The sequence below is a fragment of the Corvus moneduloides genome, chromosome 14 (genome assembly GCF_009650955.1).
Source record: "Corvus moneduloides isolate bCorMon1 chromosome 14, bCorMon1.pri, whole genome shotgun sequence".
Classification (NCBI taxonomy): Eukaryota; Metazoa; Chordata; class Aves; order Passeriformes; family Corvidae; genus Corvus; species Corvus moneduloides.
The window spans coordinates 4,713,514-4,740,624 of record NC_045489.1 but is presented as its reverse complement, the minus strand read 5'-3'; the positions used below and the strand labels follow the sequence as shown (position 1 = coordinate 4,740,624).

Sequence of the window (27,111 nt, the reverse complement as noted above, 5' to 3'; positions counted from 1 at the left end):
ATTCCCAGAACACTTTTTTCCCCATTTTGAATACACAATCCTTGACACTGGCTCAGCTCTCAAACATCCTGTTTTTCATAAGGGAAAATGATTGCTAATCAATGATCCCATCCATTATTTCCACTTTCAGAAGAAAGTGACAAATTTAGGACTGAATTATATTTAAATATATCAGAATTTCAAAAAGTATGCATTTGATAAACCTGATTTCCATCACCATTATTCCATCAAGTCTTTGAGGGTTTAAAAAACTTCATTTTCTCTTGGAATCTAACAGCAATATCTCAGATCAAAATATACAATGAAATCTCTAGTACAAAAGCATCACCTTAAATGTAATTTAAAGCGTTCAGAAATTTATAGTAATTTGTTTTCCAAACAGTCAGTCTTTTGTATACATAATTGCCTAGAATGTATGTATTTGGACTGTTCCTCACAGATCTTTTTTCTGCAATATTATATGCATTTAAAATTGATAATACAGAAACACAAAAAAGCTTATTTAGAAAGGGCTGTATTAATGAGTGGTGCCTACCTGTTAACTTGATATGTCCTGCTTCATCAAGCAAAATGCTGAAAATTAAAATTCACATTCACCAAAACACATAAAGAGCAATGTTTATATAAAACATTTAAAATATAAGTTAAAAATGATGATATCCAATTGTTATTACTTTAACAAGCAAATATTGTTTCATTTAAACCACAGCTACGTGTTTCATATTTTGTACTTGTTTACAAAGTCTAACAAATAGTTTTAATTTTTTACAGTGGAAAAGGCAAAGCAACAAGCAAAATACACATAATAGTGGTAAAATACATTTTACTTTACTTTTCTGGCTTCAGGTCCCTGTACACAATTCCCAAGCTGTGAAGGTGATCCAAAGCAAGGGCCAGTTCTGCGAGGTAGAATTTCACATCTTCCTCTGTAAACATAACCTAATAAGAACTGTATAGATTTACCTTCTGATCTTGTCTTCAGTTTTTAAAACTGCAATCTAAAAAACACATACTCCTGTCTGCCTACATTTTAAATTTAGTTTTAAAAGTCCCTTGTGAACTCATAATTCATGAGCTCAGCCAAGAGAAATTATTTACTAATACCTGTTAATTATAAAGTGCACAAAGAACTACCCGCAATACTTAAATAAAACCATCAGCATTACTGCAGAGCATGAATTAACTCTTAGATAATAAATGAATTGTTATATTTGGTGTAACTGACACCCAGCACTCCTCCTGCCACAATCACAGACAGTTTTCCACTGCATCATAAAATTTAACATATGGCTGCTGTATTGGGTGAGTGCGAATTCACATTAACAATATTTAGAAAAAAAAGTAAAAATCATTTAAGAAGAAAGAACACAGAATAAAACACTGGTGACAATAACAATGACAGCCTGAGAGTTGAAGAATGTACTCTGCTCTTAGGAAAAAAAATAAAGAATCCTGGTGAGACATTGAAATAATGATGTTTCTAGAGCAGAGATGCACTTCTGTCCTGAACACTCCACAGGTTGCTTCTAATTTAATACACAAAAACTGTACCTGCTTTGGCTCTTGTCATGTTCTACAAATTACTGGAGGAGCTTGGAATCTTAAAATTGCTGGATTGAATTTGGGCTTTAAGTGAACTATTCCCTTGTTTGCTGAATCCAGCAGGAATGGGGCGTGCAGCCACTCAGCTGCTGCCCAGCAAGGCTGAAATGAAGCTACCTGGGCTCCCTGATTCAGTGCCACTGCTCTGTACTTGGAATTGTTCAGGTGTGATCTATTCTCCAGGCACAGAAATATTCCCTGATTTCCATAATGACAGGTGTTAACCTTGGGTGAACAAGGAAGCTGTTACACTCCACACAGTGTCACCTTCACACCTTTAAAGAGCAGTGTTGATGCTGGGTTTCACCTCTTTCAAAAGAGCAGAGGGAAACCTTGGATTTCATTACTCCTTGGATTTCATTACTCCTTGGATTTCATTACTCCTTGGAGCAGCCAAAATGCAAATCTCAGAACACAATGATGCTAAATGTTAATCTACCATCTCCCCATAATGACATTTAAAGCTGTTCTCTGATCAAGTTAAACATGATGCAAGTCAATTTCATTAAATATTACCAAAAAATCTTCATTACACACTCATCTCACTGCCACAGCTGAAACTCTCATACCCACATTAGAATTTAAAGACCAACAAGACTCTTTTAATAACTTCATACTAAACCAAATTAATTTAAAACAATCCTTGTGTGCAAAGTATGAAATGCCACAGGGAATTTATCCTCATGCGCATTGTCCTTAGGCAGTGTTTTACCTTGGACTTTTGAAATTACCTCACATTCCCACCAGAAAATAAAAACTTGATTTTTTTTAATATCTATATATATAAAAGCCACCACCATAGAAGGTAACTGAAGTGTTCCAACAAACAGGTGGAGTCTTAGCAGTAAGAAAATTTGAGAATTATGACTTCTTGGGTTCCCACAGGGAATACATCCCTCTTTCAACCCCTGACAGAGGTCTTATGGATAGCCTTGCATTTCTTATTTAAGAATGTTGCATAGTGGATAATCCCAGCTGGGCTGGTGCAAGGGAACCGCTCTTCCTGCTATTCCAAAATTCCCTCTGTAATTAAACATCCCATATCAAAGCAGAGCCTGACCTCTTTCCTACCTCCTGCTTCAATAACCTGGGACAAGTCAGTCACTTGAAGGTTTTAACACCATTTTAGCTTCCAGATTAATTAATTTTGAGCTCAATTCTTAGACATAATGACTGTGTTACCAAGCTCAGCTTTTAACAAAATTGCCTTTAAATTCTTCCTTCTCTTTTGCCTGTTTCTAAAATAAAACCTTTCTTTTTTTATGAAAAGTATATGGGGGAAAAAAACTCTCTCCTGGCCTTACATACTGGGAATAAACAACCTCCTCTGTGCCATGAAAAAAATCAGTCAGATAACACAGTTTTCTCATTTAAGAAAGTGGCTTTTCCTGTGCTTTGGCAGTATAAATGGATTTACAGTGGTGAAAACACTGAAAACCTCTCTTGCTGTGAAGCTGTTGAGAAACTGCCATTAAAAATTTAGATCTTTATAAAAGGTTTGCCAAACGAAAATAAAAGTCTTCTAAACGTGTTCATAACACTTAAGGTAACATGTAATAAATATTTGATGGCAAATGTTTAAAAAAAATAACAGCCTGTAGCTGTATCCCATTCCCTCCTGTGAAGCTCTCCCTCCAGAAAACAAAAATAGGAATGAAAAATTCAAGGTCCAGTTGTGTGCCAGGGTTGGATGGAGGGGAGTGGGCTCAAAAGCACTCCATGTTCCCACTCTGTGGGATTCAGGACGAGCATTTGGATTGCAGCACAAGGCAATTTTACAGTGCAGCAGAAACCTCTCAGGGCTGCAGGATTCCAGGAGCACCTAAGCTGACTAAGAGCATGAGAACTACACATCCCCTTCCTTCAGTGCTAAATATTCATTTACTTCAGTTGTGTTTCCAAGCAACAAAACATTTTTAGACAAAGGAACTGTACTTTGCAGATGCCAAATTAAAACCTGGGCTACTCATCAATACACACTCGGGTTTCTTAAGGATAGAACAGAATCCAGAATATGTAAGGAAAGCCCAACCAAGTTATTAAAAACTTCACTATGACAAGAACTATGAGGGAAAACAGGTTTAGAAGCCAATCTTGTACCAACAAAACCCAACCCCTGTCTAAGAGTGAGTGGAGATAAAATTTTAGGTACTTACCTCTTTGGATAATCGTGTGAATACATCTCCTCCCCTGAGAAAATCCAATATTAAATAGAGCTTCCCTTCAGTCTGAAAGGCTTTGAAAATAAAAAATAAAAAAGTAAAAATCAATGGTTGTATGACAAAGCTACAAAACAGATCTGATTGCTTTTACAACTAAGAAATTTCAGTCAAAGGCAATACTTTTGTCGTGGAACGGAAATAATTCAGCAGCACACGAGGTAATTTATTGAATGATTCCTTGCTTCTCCAAAGAAGAAAATCTTAGTCATGAGAGATGATTAAAATAATGTTCTTTTATTTCTCCTTTGTCAAACAGGGAAACAGCAAGAATGTCAATTATTGGGGTTTGGTTTAAATCAATGAAAAGTGCAAAATCTCTGCAGAACTTGTAAGACTGTTCCAAATCTTTAACTTCAAGAGGGCTTAACCTAAAACTTTTATATAGATGAGTATTTACATTCCTTTTTTTTTTTTCCAAGTTGCTAGAACCTAATGTGGAGCCTCCAAAAGTGAGACTGAACAAGAGCAGCTGTAGGCAAAGAGAAAGGAACCTGTACCAACCATAGTGCAGTTTGACGATGAACGGGTGATTTACTTCTACCAGGATGTCTCGCTCCATTTTGGTACGGACTCTGTCCCGAACTGCGGGAGCAAGGGAAACAACCCAGTGTGAAACAAATGCACTTGGTACAACACAAACACAGCAGAAAGGCTTTCCTGTCTAAAGGAATCTCTTCCCTCAACACCTTTTTAATGTTCTCCCAAAAAACTCATTCCCTCAGACAGCAGAACTCTGGTTTGTTTCTTGCCTGCCCCAACTTTCTTATTTGCTTCATTATACTTCTAGCACATCCTCATATTTTTTCATTATCCATACTACTTTCAAGGAAAAAAGCTCCCATCGACATCCAACTTCAATTTTTGAATTAACTATCTGTACTGAATATATAGTATTTTTAAGATTATTTTCTCCTCTTTAACAGTAACAGTCCTATTTACACACAGTGGACTCGCACCCATTCAAGTGGCTCCTGAAAGCCAAAACACTGAATTAAATTGTTATGGCTCCTGAACAAGAGAATGACTTCATTTTAACCACAGCAGAGTTCTGACTTAACAAAAGACAAAAGGAAAACTGTTTATGAAATTAACTTGTTTTCATATAATGAAAAGTCTAAACAGAATTAAATAATCCAATTTTAAACTTTGAAAGAGCATTTCTGACCACATAATTAAAGCTACCTGGCCAGGTTTAAAATAACACTTAAACATGAACTTACAAGTTACTCTAAAAAAAACCTACTGTCAGAGAAGAGTTATGAACTCACTGACAAATATTTAAGACTAATAAAAGCTTTTAAATACAGGTGCACTAAACCCCATGGTCCAAAGTCTCAGCTGAAAGACAAACTTACCTTTTAAAGAAGCTTTTTTCAACACTTTCATTGCATAAAGCTGCCCAGCATCAGGCCCAATTATCTTCCTCACGAGGAAGACCTGGCAATATAAAGCCGATTTTTAAATCATTGCAAGCTTGGTAATCAAATCCAAACTCTCACAAAGCATTTGCAAACCTCCTATTAATGTCAGGCAGCTTCCAGTGCTCTGCTGGAAGTACTAAGCACACACCTTTAAAGGAAGAGCAAAACTGCATTCCTTGATCAGATCAGAGCTGCAGCAATACCGAGCTCTCTGAAGCATTGCATCGGCCATAAACTTTGGATTCTTTCCTGGTTTACTAAACAAGTTCTTACAGAAAGATGTTTCTTCCTATCACTTTCTTGGAGAATGACACTTCTGCCTGGTCTGCCACCCCCCAAGAGGTTTTTGAGGTTTAAGACCCAAGTCTCAAATATGAAACATTCATTTTATTAATGAATTCTTGTACAAGTGGTGAGATGAAAGCAAGGAAACCTCACCATTTAAGATCAAAGCACCCTTTCCCTCTGGAATAGCAACTCCAACAGGTTTTTCTACTTTTTTCTCTCCAGAAGAGTTTTAAAGATAGATGGGATATAACTTGATACTGAGAAAAGCATATCAGATAAAATACTGCAGTACAAAGACATGGAGCTACACTAATTTTTAACCACCAGATCTTCCAATTTACAAATTGGTTTGATATGTGCTCCTACTTCTAAATTGCTGTTCTTGTAATAGCAATTATTAAGTTATGAATTATTAGGTTTAGCTGCAAAAAATAACATACAAGTCCCAAGAGAAAGCCAAGACTTAACCAAAATTGCCTCTCTGATCTCACCTTATCCAGACTTTCATTTACACTAGATTTATTTCCCTCTAGAAATGATATGTATTTTTTCAATGATCTTATCAAATTTTCCACTCTAGAATCAGAAATTCAAGCACCATCATGACTAAGTTGTATAGGGTTGGGAGAGGTGCTGTTTTTATTTTAAGCTCTGGTTAGAAGAAAAATGCCCTCACGTTTCAAGGTTGTCTGGCTTTTTGTTTTGATAAGTTTTGCCCAATAACTGACCTACAACAGTACTCTCCTATAGGTCAAGAGGATAGAAAATAGTAAAGGGAGTAATTTGAACACCAGTAACTAAGAAAACAGCTGTAGATGAATACAATCCCAATTATAAAATATTAATAATAAGCACATAGGAATATTTTAGTCTTAATAACCAACAACTTGTGAGAACATAAGGAATTCACGTACAAGTTACACATTTTACTCAATAAGGCCCAAAACAGCTGAAAACTACTGCAGCACCACCTATTTATTTAATTTGCAGACAAAGCCTCAGTAGCCCCACATCTGGTTTAGAAGGCAAACAATTCCTCAAAGGATGAAGAGACAACTTCAGTTAATTCAGGAGGTTTAACCCTTTATTTCTGTGGGAGTGTAAAATCTTGCACTGATGTCAAAACCAGGCTCCAGCAATCCAACCCTGTGTTTGCCATGCCCAAAGGAAGGACCCTGGGAGTAGAAACTGGCAAGAGAAAACACCATGAAGGCAAAGCCACTGATCTGCCTTGTTTGTTTTCTCTTTTCAAAGGAAAGCAACAGAGACAGAGACTGAGCTCAGGTGTGCAACAGGCACCATGCAGCTCCTAAAGCTGCTTCCTGAAGCAGGCACTGCCAGCTTTCCAAAGCTCCAGAGCATGTCTGGCCAAGCTGGTGGGATTCCAAGCAAGAGCATTCCTTAGGCTGGCAGAACCCTGAACTCTGGGAAGCCAAATCTGAGTCAGGGCTGGCTGTGCCAACTGTGCTGAACCCTGAGGTAGCTTCACACGTCTCAAGTCAGGAGTAATAAATATATGGAGCTTTTCAGGCTCTGACAGTGAGAAGTGTGTGAGGGAAACCAACATTACCAGGTAAAGAAATGTTTCTGAAACCTCAAAATATTAAGAAATATTTAAAGTCTGTTCTCTACATCATCACTGATTCACTCAGTGCCTTCCTAAAGTCTATTTCTGCCTCTCTCATTCCACTCTATGCAGAGGTTTCTTCCTGCCTAGAGACACACACAGAACCAGCAGAAGAACAGGAAATGGGAACATATGTAAAGCTGATTGACTACTTTTGATGCACTGCAAAAGATGCAGTTTGAGTTTGGTTTTCAAAAATTAATTACCTCCTTATACACTAGGATTAATATTTCAACTACTGTGTTTCAACACAGTGACTGAGAGATCAGATTTTTAACTTCATTTCTGCAAAGTGACACATTACAAAAGGAAAACATTGTAACAAAAACCCCGCCATATTTCTTCTCTGTGCCCTCTGAACAATTAGAGTCTTTTAGCTGCAGATCACTTGGTAAATACAGCAAAATAAAAAACATGAAATACATTTCCCAGGCTATTTACTTTACTGTTACTTTGGTTCAAGTTCCAAACTGCCACAATCAACTCTTCTGTAGCTACATAAACACAGATTTTGTGTCTTGAAAAAAGCCAAACATTCCCAGCATGTCAAGTCCCATTAAAAGACAAACCACCGTTTCCTTCAGAAAGTTCTGTCCATGGCACTGGAGCAAGGCTGGAAAAGGATTCAATTACTCAACACATTTTCAAACATTCCCAGCAACTCCACTGGCCACTATTTCCCTGTAATGTCTGGACAGGTCTATGGAACAAGTTTATCATCTTACCTTTCCAAATGATCCCTGTCCAAGAACCTTAAGTAGTTCAAACTGTGCTGGATCTGCTTTCTCACATCCTTCTTTCACGTGGTGTGTAATAGGAATTTCTTTCACACTTCCTTCATCCTGTGATTTCAAAGCAAACAAAATACAACAGTGAACAGGCCTGCAGTAACTAAGTCTTGCTAAACATGCATGTAAATACCTGGATTTTTCTTTGTTTAGTTCTATTTTAATAAAATATTTGAAACTCTAATATGGCATAAAGGAAAATTGTTCAAATGAAGAGCTCTCCCATCTATCTTTTCTTAAATAGACACATCTAAAATTTCCAAACTGAAGGGAAATTCTCAAAGAATGCTCATTTCCCTTTGCCATAAATATTCCAACTGCAGAAAAGCTGGATTACTTTACATGAAAGAAATAAATGTACAGATTTTTAAACCAAGACTTCTGTGCTTCACCTCTGCTTAGCAGCTTTAGTTTTCCCAGTGATTACTCTTCTCATCTTTCCCCTTCCTGAAATAAGTCTTAATGAAAGCCAAATTGAATTTCATCATTTGGGGTAATTATTGCTTTTCACAGCAGCAAATAATAACTCTGGTCATCCATTTGTAGCTGGAGGAACAGGCAGCATTTGAAGACCATAAATAAGATATGAGTCATCTTAAGGACTCTGAGAATTCTTGCATCCAAGAGAAGAAACAGCTCTGGGGTGCAGAGCTCCTGGGAAGATTATCCTGTGTGGGGACCTCCTTGAAACAGCCAAGGGTAATTCTGAACTAGGTGAGTGATTTAATGTTCTCTTGACTTTCTCATGTCCCTCTCATCCTTAGCAGAGCAGGGCACGGCAGCTCCAGCTGTGAAAAGACAAGCGTTCCCGATGACAACAAACCCATGATGGATTGCAGCTTCATGGTGTAAGAGAAGTTTCTGAGAGCCAAAACAAGCAAGGTGTCAAAATAAGCACCCTTGAAATTAAAAACTGAAGCCTCCAACAGCAACCTCAGCTCGCAGGGGGAAAAGGAGCAGCACCCTCAGCCCTACCAAGAATATCAGTATTTTGTACACAACCCAGTCACAAAGGAAAATCCCATCTGATTTGCAGTACTTCATTTTTGGGGCATCAGATGATTATCAGCTGCCTTCTATCCTCTCTTCAGGTCTTCACTTTGAAAGCTTCTCTTAGCAGAGACCAGAAAAACACCCAACCAACGTCCTGTGAGTTACTGCCCCTCGATGAGAAGTGCAAACAGAACCAGGAAAGGACCTGAGCACTGGATGAAACAGCTGGGTTTTGGAAACAATATCATTCTATAGTCAGGTGAACTTATTGTCCAAGATTGTGCATTAAAACTTCTAATGAGCTTTATCACAGCTCATACAGAAGTACCTGGATGAAATTCTTTAATTGGTTTTAGACAAATTCAGAGTAGAAATCTGCTCATCTGAATTTGTACATCCTGTAGTAATTAAAGAAAAAAAAGAAGCAATCATCACATGGCATTAACTGCTTCTGCCTTAATTGCTTTGCTTGTCCAGAGGGGGAAAGAAAGAGTTCAAACAAACATCTTGGTATATTCCCAAACTGCAGTCCAGCTGTTACTGCACACGAGTCCTTTCCCCTCCCCTCTCTCTTATTTCATCCTCCCTTCTGGGAAAGGCCTGTTTGTTCTGCCTGCTTCCCACACAAAGGTGGGTATTAACACCAGACACTGCTGGAAAACAAAGTTAATTCTATAATTCACATCCAAGCTACTTTATTTCCCTCTTTGGTCACAAACCCCCAGCTGACATATGCTGATGACACACTGTAAACATCCCGGCTTCCCTCCATCCATCCACCTTGGTGACTGTGCATTTCTCTACTCAGAGGAAAGATACACCTATCTTTTCATTTTCCTTTACTTTTTAAACACATGCCTAATTTAAGGCACATAAGAACAGCAGCATTCTGAAGTCATCTGATGACAGATGAAAGCAGCAAGTTGTCTAATTACACACCAAGTTCTACAACAGACTTAATGGTTGCTTCTTCCTATGAAATATGTAAATACTCTATTTAGAAGCCTTCTTTCTTCCCCATCCTAATTTGTATTCCTTAACACCGTGAACCTTTGCATGAGAAAAGCTCTTTAAGAGTTCAGCCTCTCCTGTGTTTATCACCCACCTCGAGCCATTAGCCTGTGACATCACACGTGGTTGCTGAGGAGACTGAGAGGATTTCTAAATGTGAACTCAGGAGAGAAATGTTTTCCATGCAAAGAAAGACTAACTCGAGACGGATGAAATGAGTTATTTTTTTTATAAAGTGTTTTATCTTCACAAAAGATGTCTATATAATTTCACTTACTTAACTATCATTAAAGTACTAAAAATTGGAATGACTGAGGTATAAAGAGACCTCTTCATCATTGCCAAGGAATGAGCACACAGAGCTGAGCAGCTCCAAGCCACTTTCATTTTCATTTCTACTTTGGCCTCCACGAACTGCAAATTTGATTATCTCACTTTGTGTTCTGCTGCCTGAGCAGCAAATTTCTTTCTGAGCTGAAGCACCAGCTCCCACTGAGTGGCCTTGCACAAGAGGGAACTCTTCCCTGCTCCCAGTAGGTTCACCAGGAGCCAAAGGAAACACCGGGATCAGTTATGCCTTTGCCACGGCTCCCTGGTATGTGGCTCCAAGCACCTGAGAGCCCAGCAACCTCCTCCTCCTGGTTCAAGAGCAGTGGAAAACTCAAGACGATCCACTGCTCCTTTCTTTGCTACATGTGAGACCACTCTGACACTTTAGTTACCCACTCCACACCAGGAAATGTCCAGGCACCACATAGTTCTATGCCCAAGACTTCATTCTCCAAATCCCATACTTATAAATGTTATTGTAACACAAAGCATTTGTTACAACTGGTGACAAGATGTACTTATTGCAGAAACACAAAGCAGGTTGGGGTGGAGGGACCTTAAAGCTCATCCAGTTAGATCCTCGGCCATGGGCAGGGACACCTTCCACTATCCCAGGGTACTCCAAACTCCTGGCCTTTGACACTTCCAGGGATGGGAAGTCCACAACCTCTCTGGGCAACAGATAGCTGACACTCTCTTTATGACCCTGCTCAAAAATACAAGGATGAGTGTGTTGAAAAATGATGGCACATATTTCCATGGGAAGCCAGGCATTTCACCACACACAGGATGAGCCTGAAGTTTAGTCCAAGGTTTAGCCAGCACACAAAACACTCATCTTCAGCACCTCCTAAACAGGCACTGGACAAAATCCATGCTCAATAGGGGCTTACCTGGGATAGTTCTACATAAAAGCAAAATTAACATACTGATGTACACATTAATTCTGTTGAAAACAGCAGAATTAACTACCTTTGAGCTGAAGGTACAGCAACTACACCAAAAACTACAAAGGCAGAAGAGCTGACAGTGTAGCAAGAGCAGCATTCAGCCCTCTGTATGAGAGGCTTGAGGTCAGCCTGAGCATTTCTGAGGTTGAGGGATCAAATGCTCCCTGCAGCACACAGAATCTTTCCATAAAGCTCTGCCTCATGCAGCAGATTTTCCCAAACAAGGCACTTACAGTCCCTACCCAGGTACTAATTTCCAAAACCATCTTTGAGACTTAGAGTCTCCTCAGATAGTGTTCAAATAAAATGATGGGTTCCGAAGTTATTAAAAAGCAGGGAATGCATAAATTTTGCTTCAACAGGAGATCATGCTAATGAGTGGCTGAAGTGAACAGGTACCAAACACTTACATGGTAGGAATATGGTTCACCTTCTTCCATAGGCTCATCTGCCATTTTAAGGCCATTTAGCTGGAGAGGGGAATGCAGAGGGAAAAAAAAAAAAGAAAAAAAACTTCATTAAGACCAAGCAATTTCAAATTAACAGAGTTCATAATTCAACCAATTTACATTTCAGAGCACACAAGTGAAAACTGGTGGTGGGGTTGCTCTAATTTAAAGCTGTAGTTTCAAACAAACATTACTACTCAACAGTTATATTTAGCATCTCTCTTATGTATCATTTAGCATCTCCCTTTGTAAATGCCATCATTATTATTATTATGCCAGTGTTATTTAATTGGGATTAATTTAAAACTCCTTTAAAAGCTACAGATACCACCCCTACAAGATTACACTAATACGGAATTCCTCAGTTATGCACGAAACTTATGCTGTAGATGCTTTTCAGAAACCTACTCTTCTAATGAAAATTAATTTGGAGTTTAAAGAGAAAAGATGCAAAAGTGATTCCAAGCCTTTTTGAAAATACCAAGTCCATGGTTGCAGTAAAAAAAAAAAAAAAATTCAAAACTTAGTTTAAGCACTCCCTAAGTCACAAATAATTCAGAGCTGAAACTACACAAAACAAAAACCCAAAACCCAAAAATATGAAGGACATGCTCTGTTCAGACATGTAAAGCATTAATTAAAAACTGGAAATACCTGACAAAAACGGGTGAACGGGTGAATCCCACTATGGATTTTGCTAGTAATAATTGCTAATTTATTTATATATTAATTGTTCAGCATCTCTACCTTTATGTGGCACAGGTCTCACACTAAAATATTAACTAGAAATAACATAAGAAAACTTCAACTTTTTTCCTGAAAACAGAAGGTGAACCAATTAAATTCTAGGCTGGGTAATGACTTTTTTTTCTTGTACTTCTGATTTTTTTCTAAAATCCCTGCCTAAGAAGAAATGCCCCAGAGATTCCTCTGTTCAGAACCAAATCCAGAATCTGGAGGAACAGGTGGGGCTGCAGGGCCAGGTTTGTACCACAACTGTGTCACCCAGGCAAACCCTCAACCACTTCCACTGCTGCTACAGACTCCTGGTTTTGAGAGCTTTTAAGAGCTAATTCACAAATTAATGATTTTGATAAAGTTAAATCTCCAATTTTTGTAGCAAGATACTGGCACTTATTTTTGGACTACATCCTCACTGGAAAAAAAAACCAGATCAAGGAAATAGCATAAAGCTTCATTTATTTTCCTTCTACAAGTTCCTATTTATCATAACTCAGTTTAACCAGTGGTGCCTCCTGCCCATGCCCATCTTTCATCTCTCATGTGTTGCCACCCCAACTCTAAAGGTCAAAAATCACTCATCCATTACCCTGGATCCAGAAACCAAAGTTATTAATTTGCAATGTAATTTATTTCTTTTTTTTGCATAAACATTTTTTTCCAAATTAGATACTGGGGGGGACAAGACATTCACTATGGCTGTTCCTGTATGAATTAACTAAATAAATCAAGAAGTAACACCAAAGTTCAGCCCAGCTCTGACCTCCAACCTCATTTCCATGCAATTTCTTTTCACAATACCACAGGATTACACTCAAGTGTGAACCAATGTGAAGCCCACCAAACTTGTCCAAAAAGCTTATTTGGAACTAAACTAGGTTTCCACTCCAGGTGCTCAGAAATGTAATAACATTGTTCCTTCATGAACTTAAATTCTAAGTGATTTTAGTGTGCATTTCCCTGTTTCTTTCTATAAATATGGGCAACATTTTCCAAGTTTTGCTCCTTCAGTTTAAGCTCTGGAACCAACGCTACCAGCCAGAAGGACTGTAGATACACTGAAAACAATACACATATAAAAAATGAAGCAGGAATGGGGTTTTGAACCCACAATCGGTGTGTAATTTCTTCTCTGGTGTTCCTGACAACACCATGTAATGTACTTTCAACTTGCTGGCAAATCAAATACACTAAGCTATTGGACTTTTATGGCAGGTAATCATCTTAATTAACAATTTCCTATCATACACTTTTCCCGTTCATTGTTGCTCCTTGGTTTGTGTTTGTTTTTTCCTGTCCAGTCTCTCTGTACTGATACAGACTGGGACACCTGCCAATTTCTAGTCCAAAGAATTCGATGTTCAAGGGCATGAATCTGCTTTTACTGCTTGATACACACAACTAAAACTTTTGCCATATTTGTTTGTGAAGCCTGGTCACTGTCCATTAAAAAAAAAAACCAAGGAACAAAAACCTGCAAACTTGTTAGAATATAACCCAAAGTCTGGTAGCTTGTTAAGTAATTCAGATAAAAAAAGTCAGTGACAAAAATCAAATAATTACTGTCTTGTACAGTCACTTAATTGGCCAAGTTTCAATAACCAGAAGCTGGCAAAAATGAAAAGTGACAGTTAATGCTTATTTCCCACCTCTGTGGAAATCAGATACAAAATGCAGCTTCCACAGCCAAGTGAGGCTCCTTTTAGTGATTTAACCATGAATATTTATGCACAAACATATATAGAACAGAACTATTTTAACCTCTAAGTCATTACTTACTAAATATCTACAAATGCACAAATTTAATTTATTATTGAGAATTAAAAAGTACATCTCTCTATAAAAAGAGCAGGTGGAAGAAGCCAGTACTATGACTGTGAAGGAGATTCCTTCATCTTCGAATCATTTTGCTGTTCAGTGCTGCTAAAGTCCTAGAATTGAACATTTTAAATATTAACTCCCATGAAAACACAAACTGAACTCAGACATTCAAGCAAACACTGACAACACTTTCCAAACACACATTCTGGAAATGACACAAAGTACCGCACGTTGTTGATTAGTACAAAATAACAAAAGAAACTATGTAAATAGATGAGCTCAAAGTTTAGGTCAGAGCACCTGGCAGGTCAGACACTCACTTTTGCAGAGGTGCAGGCTGAGGGACCCAACTGCCTCCCAGGGAACAGTGTGCCTCTGGATTTAAATAATCCCATGGATCCCATGACTGGGACCATCCCTATTACCTTGGGAGAATACCCAAAGGGCTTCTGGGGGCTGGGAAAAGGCTTAATGACTATTGCACATGTTTTTCCTCTGATTATTGCAGCAGAACAGAGGATTCCCAGTGTTACCAAAGATTTGAACCATCTGCCCCCCACATATGAAGGATGTTTTCACTGTTTACATGGTAAATGCCTTAGGATTTGGGGGGTCTACAGGTTTTGTTTGAAAGAAGCCAGGCAAAAGGTCAGCAAAAATACCTAATCACAGGAAAAGCAGTGGAAGATGTAAAGCAGGTTCATCCTGCCCTGCTTTTACATGTCTTCATTGAGGCATTCAAACAGCATTAAAAAATGTCTAGAAAAAGCAGAACTGGGAATTTAATCATCATACTATAATTAGAAGTAAAAAGCAGTATTCAGCACCACTCACCTAAAGTCTTGTCTGGCTTCAAACAGGTAAAATTCTACCCAAGGATCACCAAGAGCTCCCATATCCTCCTTCCCTGGGCTCTGTTTGGGAAGTTACTGCGGTGTCCCCAAGACCTGCACCTCAGTTCTCCCACATGAACACAGGAATAACCAATTTCCTTCCCCACACACAGAAGGAATGCTTCAAATACTTATTTCAAAATATTTGAGTGGAAGCTTACATAGGAAATCCCAATTATGTCAAAAAGACTTTGAAAAAAAATATCCTGCCATGACAACCACATTTGTTCCTCATTTATTCTTAATTACATCTATAGTGAGTTTGCATCATTAATTTAACTAGCAACACATTGGCCTAACGAGTATTTCCTGAGATAGGTCTGAGGAATTTGAGGGTTCTGGGCACATCCACTCCCCCACCTGCACAAATCCTGGGCCAACCCCAGTCCCTCAATTCCCCCCTCAAAGGGAAGAGGCCTCGTAACTCCCTCACACTCTTTAACACACCAAGTAAAAGAGGGAGATAAAACAACCTAAAACACCTGAAACCCATAATCAATTACTAGGGAGAGCTATAAAGTTATTTTCCTGTGGCAAATAAATCATACATTCCAACAGGATACCAAACCTTCAGCAACATATAATTAGTGATTTTAAAAGGACATTTTGATCCTTCCCATTATCAGATCAGGGGAGAATTACAGGTGCCTCCAGCAAGTTATAGCTCTGACAAGACACAAAGCTGACCCCAAGCACAGCTATCACTGAATTAGCAGTGTTCCTGCCTGCGTACATAATCATAACTCCAGAATCAACGGGCATAAAGCAATCTCCAAATCATGTTTGATGGCAGGTAACTCTGGGAAAGGGTAAGATTTAAACTCGATGAAAGCAATGATTTCAAATTTTATTCTTAATGTAGTAAAGTACTACATAAATAGCAGAATTCTACCTATGATGAGCAGACAAATCATCCCATTCTTTGGATTTAGGGTTACTGTGAAGTGTCTCCAAAGGTATCCTGCAGGAAGGAAGGTGAGCTACCTGCAACAGACTCCTGGCTCCTTTCTGAGACTCAGAATACTACAGCAGATTCCCAAAACTAATTTCAGAAGTGGTATACAAACCCACCATCATTATTACTGTATTGCAGCACTTTTCAATGCATAAAGACACTCATTGTTTTCCCTTTAAGAGCATTAATGTGCATACTTTTTTTTTTTTTTTTTAAAGGCAACTTGTTCTCCAAGATCTTTACAAAATCTGTACATTGTTGCGATGGCTGAGGGCACTCAGATTAGGGGCAAGGTTTTACTTTCTCTCTCTAACAGAACACCACCCGATTGTGGCGATTCTGAGAGATGCACAAAACTAGGTAGAGCTGAGTCATCCACGTCACTGCCAGTAATTACTCACAAAGGAGTTATGCAACTCCTAACACTGACAAAATTCAGTGGCCTTTGACAGACCGGGCTCAGAACGTGCTCCAGAGGATGGGCTGAAAACACTGGCCAAAATCAAAGATGTATTTATTTAAACTGGCAAAGGCAGCAGCTTATGCACAACAGCAGCAGAGTTCAGCTCACGAAAATGCCTTTTGGAAGGCAGCAACTCACAATGCAGCCCCGGTTCCCAGCCGAATACTTTAGTTTTCAGTCACTTTTTTGTTTCAGCCTTGTCTTGCTTGTCACAATCAGGCAATTAAGTAACTGGTTCCTGAAGTATTTATTGCAAAAATAAGTGTTTGAGACAGAGATTGCATTTATGCAATTCAAAATATTCACGTCTTGCAAACAGCATGTGCTTACACCTATTACACAGCTCCTTGTAAATGCAACCCTCCCTGTTCAATGGGCAGAAAGTGCCCAAATTCCCATATTCTGCCCAATTCCAACTATTTCAGCATTTCATCCAGCTTGGTCAGTAAAATGCTAATGTTTACTTTCCTGTTTCTTTGTAGACTGTAATTATATTTTAATAATCTACAACAGTTGATTATGATCAACACCCTTATACCTATTTTCATTACCATGGAAATATTTATTAATCCAATATCCAGGGGGAAAGAAGTTCACTGAATATTTGAAGCTTAAACAGCGCAACACTCATCCTTCCTACCTAGACTTAAGGAATTCCCAGAGTCACAAACAGCTTCACAAGTGATGCTGTCATAGGAATATAAACACAGGAACAGCACAGTGCGCAGCCCCAAATCCTCAGCACTTCAAAGACCCTCCCCCCCCAAAAAGGGCAAAATAATTCAATCCTGACTTTCAATAATTTCTTCCAAAAGTTCATGTTGTTCTTGTGACTTGAATCATGAAAATTTGTTTCCTACCTTCAAGATCACATCCTTTCCTTGCCAGGTGTTTTTACTCCAAGTCAACACAAGTGCTACTGGAAACGCACTTATTGCTAATAACATAATCCTAAATTTAGTCAACAAGCAGAGTCCTCAGAGAAAACCATTCCTCGGATTTTCCCTCCTGTGCCACAGCTGATGGACAAGAGCACCAGAAGGCACAAGTTAATCTTCAAAATAAGAACCTATTTCACAGTAGCTCTGTTGACTGTAGTTCCAGCAAGGCCAAGGTCAGAGATCTCTCAGGCTGCCAATACAAGGCTGTAATGAGCTATACTTAATTCTATAAAAACTAAGTGAAAGTCCAAACGAAAATTCATTTTGACATAAAATACACCTTTGTTAAATCCCCACGCCACGTGGATGTAGAAATCCAACAAGTGAGAAGTGCAGCACATCCCTGAGATCACTTATAGGAAGGGTTATGACAACACAAGTATTTGCTCCTGTAATTTGGGAACTTCACACTCAACTTGAAGAAACCGGTTTGGCATAAATGGGCTTTAACTGCTGCTGGCCAAACCTAACACGAACACAACAAACACCAGGTCTCCTTTTAATCAGAGCACAACCAGAGGAGCTTTACACAGACCTTATGAAATAGTTCAGGTACAGACCTGAGGAAAATACAATTTAAAGAGCGACTGTTGCAAACAGTTGCCTTCAGATGTTACACACACACACAGAGCCCTTTCAGCTGGACATCCCCTGTCCTGTGCTCTGCTGGCACCCCTTGGTGGGGGACTTTGTCCAGCCAAAAAACACCCAGGGATGCACATCCCAATTCAGCTGCAACACTCCACACCTGGTTATTTTAGCACTCATATATCACGATTTCTTAATATTTCCTAAAGAACTCATCGACAGGACCAAGAAAGTTCTCAGACCTTCACTAAGTTTCATACCTCAGCTACAACATAACTACTTTTACAAACAATATGAACAAATAAGTCTTAATACTTTTGCTGACATTCAGATCCTGTAGCTTCACCAACATAATTAGGATTTCTCTAATATTAAGGTACAGAGACTGCCTCAAGTATTATTAACCATTAGAATATTTTTAAGTGTTAGAGTGTAGCAGCCATGGTATAAAAATGCATATCCAGTTAATTATAGTACTTGGCAGTGGTACTAAAAACCGCAAATATTAAAAGCACTAAGAAAATTGGGGGTTTTTTCTCTTTAAATTTTTAACATGGAAAAAAATTTCAACAAGACCCTTTAAAGGACATCCTTTCACTCTTGCACACTTTGTACTTTGAGATGATTTTGCCAGACCCTTTTCACCTAGAAGAGTCTGGTGCACAACAGAAAGCAAGTCTGACCAGTTTTAAGCAGCTTTATTTAGATAACATCTTTTGTGCGTCTAACAGACCTAGGTGTAATCTTTTATTTGTCATAGCTGACGATACCTGATATGCAACTCTCCACTTCTGATTTCAAAGTGCAAGAGTTTTAATACTCAAGCACCACGTTCTGCTGAGACACAGGAATCGTTGTAACAGAACCAGTTTTACCTCTTATTTTCTTTTAAATTGCATTTGCTCCTTGCTGATGAAGCACCTCGAGCACTAAGCAATACCTCGAAGCCGTTCCTCGTTCTTTAACACGTTTAAGCATCCAAACCTCAGCCAGGCACTCCTGGTTCCCTCTGCTCCTTGTGTTTATGATAATCAACGTAGAGTTAGTTATTCAACGTTTAAGCATCCAAACCTCAGCCAGGCACTCCTGGTTCTCTCTGCTCGTTGTGTGTCTGATAATTAATGCATAGTTATTCTACGAGAAGGCAAAGGGACCTCCGTAGTGACAACCTACCTGGATGCGTAGCCACATTAGCACGAGCAAATTTCCAGCAGAACTTAAAGTAACTTTTCACAGGAGCTACGGCCATAAAAGTGAGTTTACAACCCCCTGGATGCTACGTGGGGACAGACACCTGTGACACGAAGCAGCCGGGAGGCGACACAAAGCACCGGTCTCCCCCGGGCGCCGGTCCCGCTACCTCCACACGTGTCACGGCCCGCGCCCGGGGGGCACGGCCGGGCCCGGGGCGGCGGCGGGGCTGCGCGGCGGCGGCGGCGGCTGGGCCCGCGGGACGGCGGGGGCGGGCGGGGGCCGCCGCCTGCGGGCCGGGGCCGGGCCCGGGGCCGGGCAGGGCGGGCGCGGGTCGCGGCCGAGCGCAGGCCGGGGGGCCGGGGGCGGCGGGGGCGCGGCGGGCAGGCTGAGCGGGCAGCGAGGCGAGGCCGGCGCAGCCCCGCGCGGCCGCGGGAGGCCGGGTCGGGCGCAGGTGCCGGCGGGGCGCGGAGCCGGCCCGCCCCGTTCCCCCCCCTTCCGCCCCGCACTGACCTCGGCGCCGCTCACGTACAGCTCCATTTTGTGGCAGGGCTGCGGCTCGTCGTCCAGCGGCGCGCACGGCACCATGTCCCGGCTGTGGGGCCGCGGCGGCTCGGCCGCTCCCGGTGGCCGTGCGGCGGCGCGGGGCCGGGCGCGGAGCGGAGCGCGGGGTGCGGGCGCTGCCGGCCGGCGGGGGCGGCGCCGCGCTGCGCTGCCCCGCGCACGCCCCCAACATGGCGGCCCGCGGGGGCGGGGCCTGCGCGGCACCGCGGTGACGTCAGGGCGGGACGGAGAATCCCCTGCATGGGGGGGGGGGGAATGACGCGCGGTGACGTCACCGGGGCCGCGGGCGGGCGGGCGGCCGCGCTGAGGGGGATTGGGGATGGAGGGATTGGGGATGGAGGGATTGGGGATGGAGGGACAGGTGTGAGGGGGATTGGGGATGGAGGATGGAGGGATTGAGGGTGAGGGACAGCTCTGAGGGGGATTGAGGTGGAAGGATTGGGGGTGAGGGACAGAGGATGAGGGGGATTGGGGATGAGGGACGGGGCTGAGGGAATTGGAAGTGAGGAGACGCGACTGCGGGGACAGGTCTGAGGGGGATCAAGGCTGCGGGAACAAGGCGTGAGGGGACGGGGGGTCAGCGGATGGGGGATAAAAGGATTGGGGATGAGGGACAGGAATGAAGAGACGGGGATGAAGTGGGGGACAGGCTTGAGGGGACGCGGACTGTCAGTGATCGGCGCTCAGGGGCACCGGCTGCGGCCCCGGCACGGGGAGGCTCTTCCTCCCACGGAACCGACAGAGGGGAAGGGGAAAAACCCCAAAAGTTTCGTTTGGTTGTGTTTTTTCGAAATTGCGAGGTGTGGGGACAGGAAGCGCGGGCGGCGGGGAGGCGCAGCCCGGTCCCTGCGGGGCCCGCGGCGGTGGGAAGCGAGAAGGAGCCGGGGCGGGAGCGGAGCCGCCTCGCCGTGGTTACAACAAACCGGTCCCGACGCCTTTGTTTCCAGGCATGTGTTCAGAGAAACACAACAGCACTGCCGAACGGGGGCAGGAAAAAGAGCGTGGATGAAAAAATAATATTCCCCCTTCACCGTTCGATTTTAGGAGCTGGAAAACACTAGGTGATACTGTCAAAAGTATGTTTTTAAAGGATAGAAAACTGCCTCAATGACAGTTTTTATTTGAACATGCTGTGTGACTTATCAAGAAGCCCTGTCCTTTAGATAAAGCAAAGGAAGGCTCAAACCCTTCTTAATTGCCAAATAATTTTGATGAAATGAGCACGAACAAGGGAACAAGCTGGTGCATCCCATATCCCAAACACTTTCTATGCTGATTTTTTTTGACTCAGAAGTCAACCACTGCACAGACAAGTGTAGGATGCTGTGCTGCTCCAGTCCTTGATTAAATCCGAGCGAGCAGTCCCAAAAGCTGCCCATTCCCAAAAGCTGCCCATTCCCAGTTCCCCGGCGCTGAGGAGTTGCCTATTGTGAATGTGTCACTGCAGCAGCAGCCAGCTGGCACGTCAGCATTTCCATTGCAAGCCTATTTTTAAAGGTCTGGAACTCAACCATGGAAGACAAATGTTTTGGAGTGTGTACTGGGAATGTTTGTCCTTCAGAAAACAAAAATCAGGTGAGAAAATGGAGGATCAAAGTCACAGGTAGTTAATGTTGACAGAGAATTTATGCTTTAAATATAGAACTGTTCAGGCTGGGTCACTTTAGTTTTGTTATGGTAGGAGTGTGTGAACATGGAGCTTTTACAGCAATTAAGTGACAGGAGACGAAGGGACGAGCCCCAGCTCTGCAGGCTGCTGGGGCACACACAGCGACATCCCAGTGCCTCTGCTGGTGACCCCTAATGAGCCAAATGGCCAAAGCTTCTGTGAGATTAAATCTGTATGCACTTGAGCAGTGCTATCAGACAGATCTTAATTTAAATATAAAGGAAATCTAGTGAGAAGTGATTTTTGAAAGTTCTTGGAGTGGTCAACAAGAACTTGTGTCTAAAACTCCCGTGGCAGATGCTGTTTTCCTGCATCTGACTTCTCCCATTGCTCCAAATAATAACAGGCTGCAAACAAGTGTTCTGCATCCCCAGGGATTTGAGAAGTTCGGAGGAAAGCAATAATTAAAGGAGTTAGGACTGTTACTTGTGTCGAAGGCTAGAAAAGGGAAATTGTTATGTATGTAGATATAAGAAAAAGTAAATTCAGAATTTCTGTTACTCTAGGTCTCACAACCAAACAAGTAAAAAGTATTCAATAAAAAGGCAACAATATGTCACAGAAATGTAAAAATTAGCAAGCTTCCCCTCAAATGCTGTTTTTCAAAGAAATAAACCACCAAAAATACATTAGCAAATCACTGATTTAGGAGGACCAGGGCCTCATGTCTTGGGTTTCAAATGAATATTTAGATATTATATAGCTGGATATTAATTGCCCCTATTTCCAGAGCATCTAATCTGCCTGTAGGGGTATCAGATCTCATTTGGTGCCCAGCTTTCAGTTGGGGGTATCACATCCCTGCTGTGCAATTTGCAGCTGAATATTCCTGACATTTCAGCACCTTCATCTGTTCAGCAGGTTCTGCCCATTCCAACCCTCAGCAGGTCCTTGTATGAGCAGCATGAGAACCTCTGAGGGATTTTGATTAGATGAAGAGTTCCAAATAATTAGTTTCTTAATATAGATTCACTTCAAAATTAATTCTATAGCATGGTAAAGTTGCTGAGAGTAGTATTTTACTGAGCCTAATAGGAAAGGAGTAAAAATAATAAAAATAAAAATAAAAATAAAAATAGTAATAAATGGGATCTGCAGCCAAAATTCAGCTTGTTCAGTATGACTAACATGAAATCCAAGCACTCAATTGTCCCTTTTATGCACCTGCAGCCACCTGACAGCACCCACACTTACTTTACTTATTCAATTTCCCTGAAAATCGTCAATCACACACTTGAACATATGAACAACAGCTTATTTACGAATTTAAAAAATCCCTGCACATTTCCTGCATGTCATTCCCAGCAGGGCATTTCTCAGAGAGGCCAATTACAGACTGACATTCCCTCTCCAGTTTTCTGTTAATCTGCAGCTACCCTAAACGAGATTATTTCAGAAGAATCCTTCAAACTTTGAGTTCATTCACCCAGAAAGTTTTTCAAGAAAGGAAAAATAAGAATATTATCATCAGGCCAGTGTCTTTTGTTCCGCTCCTTCCCCCAGGCGGTGACACTGAACCCGAACCACGGCAAGGACAGCAGAGCTCCCCCTGGAAAGCCAGGGAATAGAGGAATATGTGGATAGTGCCTCATTTAGCAAGAGCTCAGGAAGGAAACTGTGCAAAAAGCAAAGCTTGAGGAAGCTGCCCCTGCCTGTTTCACTCTGCTTTTACAACGCTGGTAACACCGCTGAAGGGAACAGGTACAAATTTGCCTTTGGGGATCCAGTTCAAGGCAGGCTGAACTCTAGGATCGATTGTGAAGGTGGTTTGGGGGGATACAGTTAATTTCTCAGGGCGAGTTTATTCAAGTTCATCGTCATTTCGCCTTTAATCCGTTGTACAATACCATTTAAGCACATTTTCAGAGTCAGAGCAGCACAGCCCTGCTCTGTTGTGTGGATGAGTGCTCGTGGGTACAAAGCACATCCTGTTTGTGCCACTCGCTCTCCTACGTGGAGGAAAAACAACTGTCCTGATGCAACAAAAAAGTGTCCTTGTATCCTTGAGTCCCTGGCAGAATTGTTCCAGAGGAGGGACTGCTTCACACAGAGCGTGGGGAGCTCTCACATGGGCTCAGTGGGACAGCTGTGGCCATCAAAATGTGGAAATCCTCTACACACAGAGGAAATTGCTCAGGTCCTAAGGAGGTAAATGCAGCAAGATTTTCACAATTAAAGACACTGGTATCCCAATATCAAGCATCTGTATGCAGATGAAGTTATGGAACAACATCATGACAAAATCTTCAGTCAATGCTATATGGTCTGAATATAAAACGAAAATATGAGAGTCCACTCCCCACCCTGTATATTCTGATATTTAAAATCTGCATCTAGAGCCAAGCTCAGAGGGGTGTGTGTGTATTCACAGGGATGTGGTATCAAATACAGTTTGACTTTGGTAAGCAGTTTATTGTCTGCTTTGCCCCATTGCGTGGAGCCACTCACAGGAGGAAGCAGCCGGAATCATTCTTACTTACACTCTGTTGTGGTTATGTCAGTGCACAAAGTGCGAGGGAAGAGGCCTGTAGTGAATCCCTGCCTCAGCTTCATTATATTTCTCCATCTCATCTTTGTACTTTCGTAGCAAGGTTTTAAAAGCTCACTTAGGGATAAAAAAAGGAAGCCAATTGGAGATGATGCTCCCAGATCAACACCTTAAGAAAGATCTACTATTTCGTTCTCACCGTCAAAGCAAACATATTTTGGGGGATATTTTGGAACCACAGGACAGACTTAGCAGCAAATTTTGCCACATTTGTCCAAAATGAGCTCAAGAAATATCTCAGCCATATGGAAAATACAATGAATTTATCTCTGCTGATCACAGAGCTTTGACAGTAGAGGATGAAAACTGCAGATAGGCACAGTGAATGAAGTTCCTACTAGACTTTTTTATGCTTATATATACTTGCTTTCACTTAAAACTTTTACCTTTCCTTCATTTTGAAATGCATTTTGAAATTAAATGTCCTATAGTTTATATTTTTCCCCCAGACTGAGTGAATGCTACAAACCAGCCAACTGACACATCTCAGTTCTTCTCTACCCTCAAAGGAAAATCTAAATTAAAGATGCAGTATCCTGTCTCCACCCTGGCCAGGAAAGCAGATGCCAGACAGAACCTACAAACAGGGTAAGCAATAGCTAAAAATACAGCTCCAGATTTGTGTTCAGGCTCAAGCAATTCAGGTTTCATGAGCCAAGGGTGAGATCCTGCACAGAACACTCTTGTTGGATATTTCTTCCATCAGTTTCCCCAAGCTTTCTGGAATATCTACATTTACAGTGATCATAACACCTCACAAAGTCCACCCTTATCACCAAAGTACCTCACTCTGAGCCTGCTGCTTAGCTTCACCTGATGTTCCCTGGCTTTATATTGCAAGGGAGAGGGATTAATCCCCCTCTGCACATTGTTTGGGATTTTACACCGGGGTATATCCATCCCACCTCCACCATCCCACCAGGCACTGCTCCGTTCTCTCACTCAGAGCTGAAGGGTGGGGAAATTCCTGTTTCTCTGCACACATTTTCACTATATATATATATATATATATATATAATATTTGGAATAAACATAAAATAGTTGTCAATAATGTACACAAATTACGAAGAGAAGGAAAGTAATGAGCAGCCATCAGCTCCCCAAGTCCTGTGGGAAATGACAAGGGACTCAGAGTAAATCACAGGCCCACCACGAGGGCACAGCAGGGATGGAGTAAGGAGGGGGCTGGTTTTACATCCATGAGTGACACTGCAGGGATGGACACTCAGGCTTTGTGTGCACTTTTGGAGTCTGACCTTAGGAAAGCCCAGCAGAGACCACAGAAATCCTTCAGCCTCCACGTAATGACTCAGTGAAAACCCCAAGGCCCAGCTTTGTCCAACCTCTTCCTAAGGACTCATAAACCAGAATTTCTTTGGTAATTCATCTCTTTCCAAAAGCTACTGAAGGAAATATGACCAACTGTATTTCTCATAGAAACTCCCAAGGTTAGCTGAGCCAAGTGCAGTCAGAAAACGTAATTAAATCCTGAAATAAGTCACTGCAGCAGTGTGCACACACCAACAGATGGCAAATCTACCACAAGCAATTGATCCTTTTTTTAAAAAAACTGAATCTCACATACTTTTGTCTTTTCCCAGAACTTGCTTCATTATATTTCTTCAAACCTGATTTATCCTTGAAGCTAAAACCAAGCCTGAAAAATCCAACTGGAATTCAGAGCGAATTTTGCCTCAGAGCACAGAATAAACTACCATGATGTTCCAATATGCTAATGTATCAACAATGATGAATACTTAAGGGATTGATTGCATCCAAAATCATCGTGATCTCCATCTTCAGGGAAGTTTTTGTGACAGCAGAAGGTGTTACTTCTGCAATGAGAGAGAGCCAAAGATGTTGCCAGTTCCTAACTTTAGCTAGGAGCCCACATACCATGCCTCAAACCAGTATCCTAATCATCTCAGGTGAAAATTCTTCCCATTTTGGAAGATTATAATTAACTTCCTACTGAGCCATGCTTAGAAATATGCCTCAACCTGGAAGATTAAATAGGAACTTAGTATCTGTCAGAAATAATTCAGCAGTAGCTGTTTGTGTCTTGCAGTATAAAGATATCAGTTTAAAATTATATATTTAGAAGTTGTTTTCTCCTTATTGTGTAACAAAAGGACTTGACTGGATGAGTAATAGCTGCATTACTGGAGCAGAGAGGAGGTCGTGAATGCCACTTCAGGAATGTTAGTTTGGGTCTTCAGATAATTGCTGCAGCAGCAGTGAGTGCTGAAAGGGTCCCCGCTCCTGGAGGGACAGAGATCCACATCCTTCCAGCCTACTGCTGCTCTGGGACTCCTGGGGGTCACCACAACTTCACTGCTAATTCCTCTCCACTAAAATCAAGGTTATTTTCAAGCTGTCTTGACTTTGCTCCTGTTCCAATTGGGGCACAACTTGACTCATCAGTTCTTTATTTGGAACACACATCACATTTCTGCACTTCATCAGTTCTGCTCCCAGTGAGGTCACTCGTTTGTGGCCATTCTATACTTCCTGCAAGTGCCCAGCTCTCAGTTTCACCTTTTCCCACTGCCCTGAGCTTGGAGCCACCCTTCAGCCAAGGATGCTCTTTGTAGACCTGTGACTTTGGGTTCAGCAGGACACAAGCTGAGCACATTCTGGAATTCGTTTCAGAATCAGTATCTGAAGCCCAGCTTCTTTTCCCATTAACTCTGGTGACAATATTCATAATAATTTCAATGGGAGCACGATAATTCTGTAAGTAATTGCTATCAGGAATTTAATTTAAACCTCATTTGACTGACATTTCTTGTTTGCAAGATATCTATTTTAGGAACAATGTCTTGCTAGTATATCTCTCTTCATCTTAGTCATGACTGATAACAGAATAATCATCTCAACCACTTTCCTTTTTTTTTCCTGCATAATGGCTTTACTGCATTTTTACATTGCAAACACACAAGAATAGAAACAATTAGACAAATAACAGTATTCTATTGAGATGAGAAGGTAAGTGACTAGAACTTACTTGAAACTCTTTACTAGGCTGAGAAGCCTCTCGAGTCACACACGGGGTT

At 41.3% G+C, this 27,111-nt stretch overlaps 1 protein-coding gene and 1 long non-coding RNA gene across 8 annotated transcripts in view; one reads left to right on the top strand and one right to left on the bottom strand.

Moving 5' to 3' along the window:
- Nucleotides 1-19,974, bottom strand: part of RPS6KA6 (ribosomal protein S6 kinase A6) — a 36,758-nt gene extending 16,784 nt beyond the window's left edge. Inside the window, exons 1-8 of one of the 6 annotated variants that reach the window (XM_032123557.1) lie at nt 19,788-19,974; nt 11,643-11,702; nt 7,886-8,002; nt 5,180-5,261; nt 4,326-4,406; nt 3,759-3,838; nt 833-939; nt 536-573 (exon numbers count right to left, since the gene is read on the bottom strand). In XM_032123557.1, the coding sequence (XP_031979448.1) occupies nt 536-573; nt 833-939; nt 3,759-3,838; nt 4,326-4,406; nt 5,180-5,261; nt 7,886-8,002; nt 11,643-11,702; nt 19,788-19,862 (640 nt within the window). In that variant the 5' untranslated portion in view covers nt 19,863-19,974. Of the gene's footprint in view, nt 1-535; nt 574-832; nt 940-3,758; nt 3,839-4,325; nt 4,407-5,179; nt 5,262-7,885; nt 8,003-11,642; nt 11,703-14,563; nt 15,049-15,077; nt 17,273-17,414; nt 19,210-19,256; nt 19,431-19,787 lie in introns of those variants that run through there. The other 5 variants (XM_032123558.1, XM_032123556.1, XM_032123559.1 and 2 more) reach the window with 5 other exon arrangements.
- Nucleotides 19,975-20,445: 471 nt separating this feature from the next.
- LOC116451229 lies at nt 20,446-25,832 on the top strand. 2 transcript variants are annotated; one of them, XR_004243141.1, is made up of 3 exons: nt 20,446-21,413; nt 23,011-24,643; nt 25,657-25,832. It is a non-coding gene; the product is annotated as an uncharacterized LOC116451229 (long non-coding RNA). The 2 variants fall into 2 exon arrangements; XR_004243140.1 differs by having other exon boundaries at nt 20,448-24,643.
- Nucleotides 25,833-27,111: the final 1,279 nt, after the last annotated feature.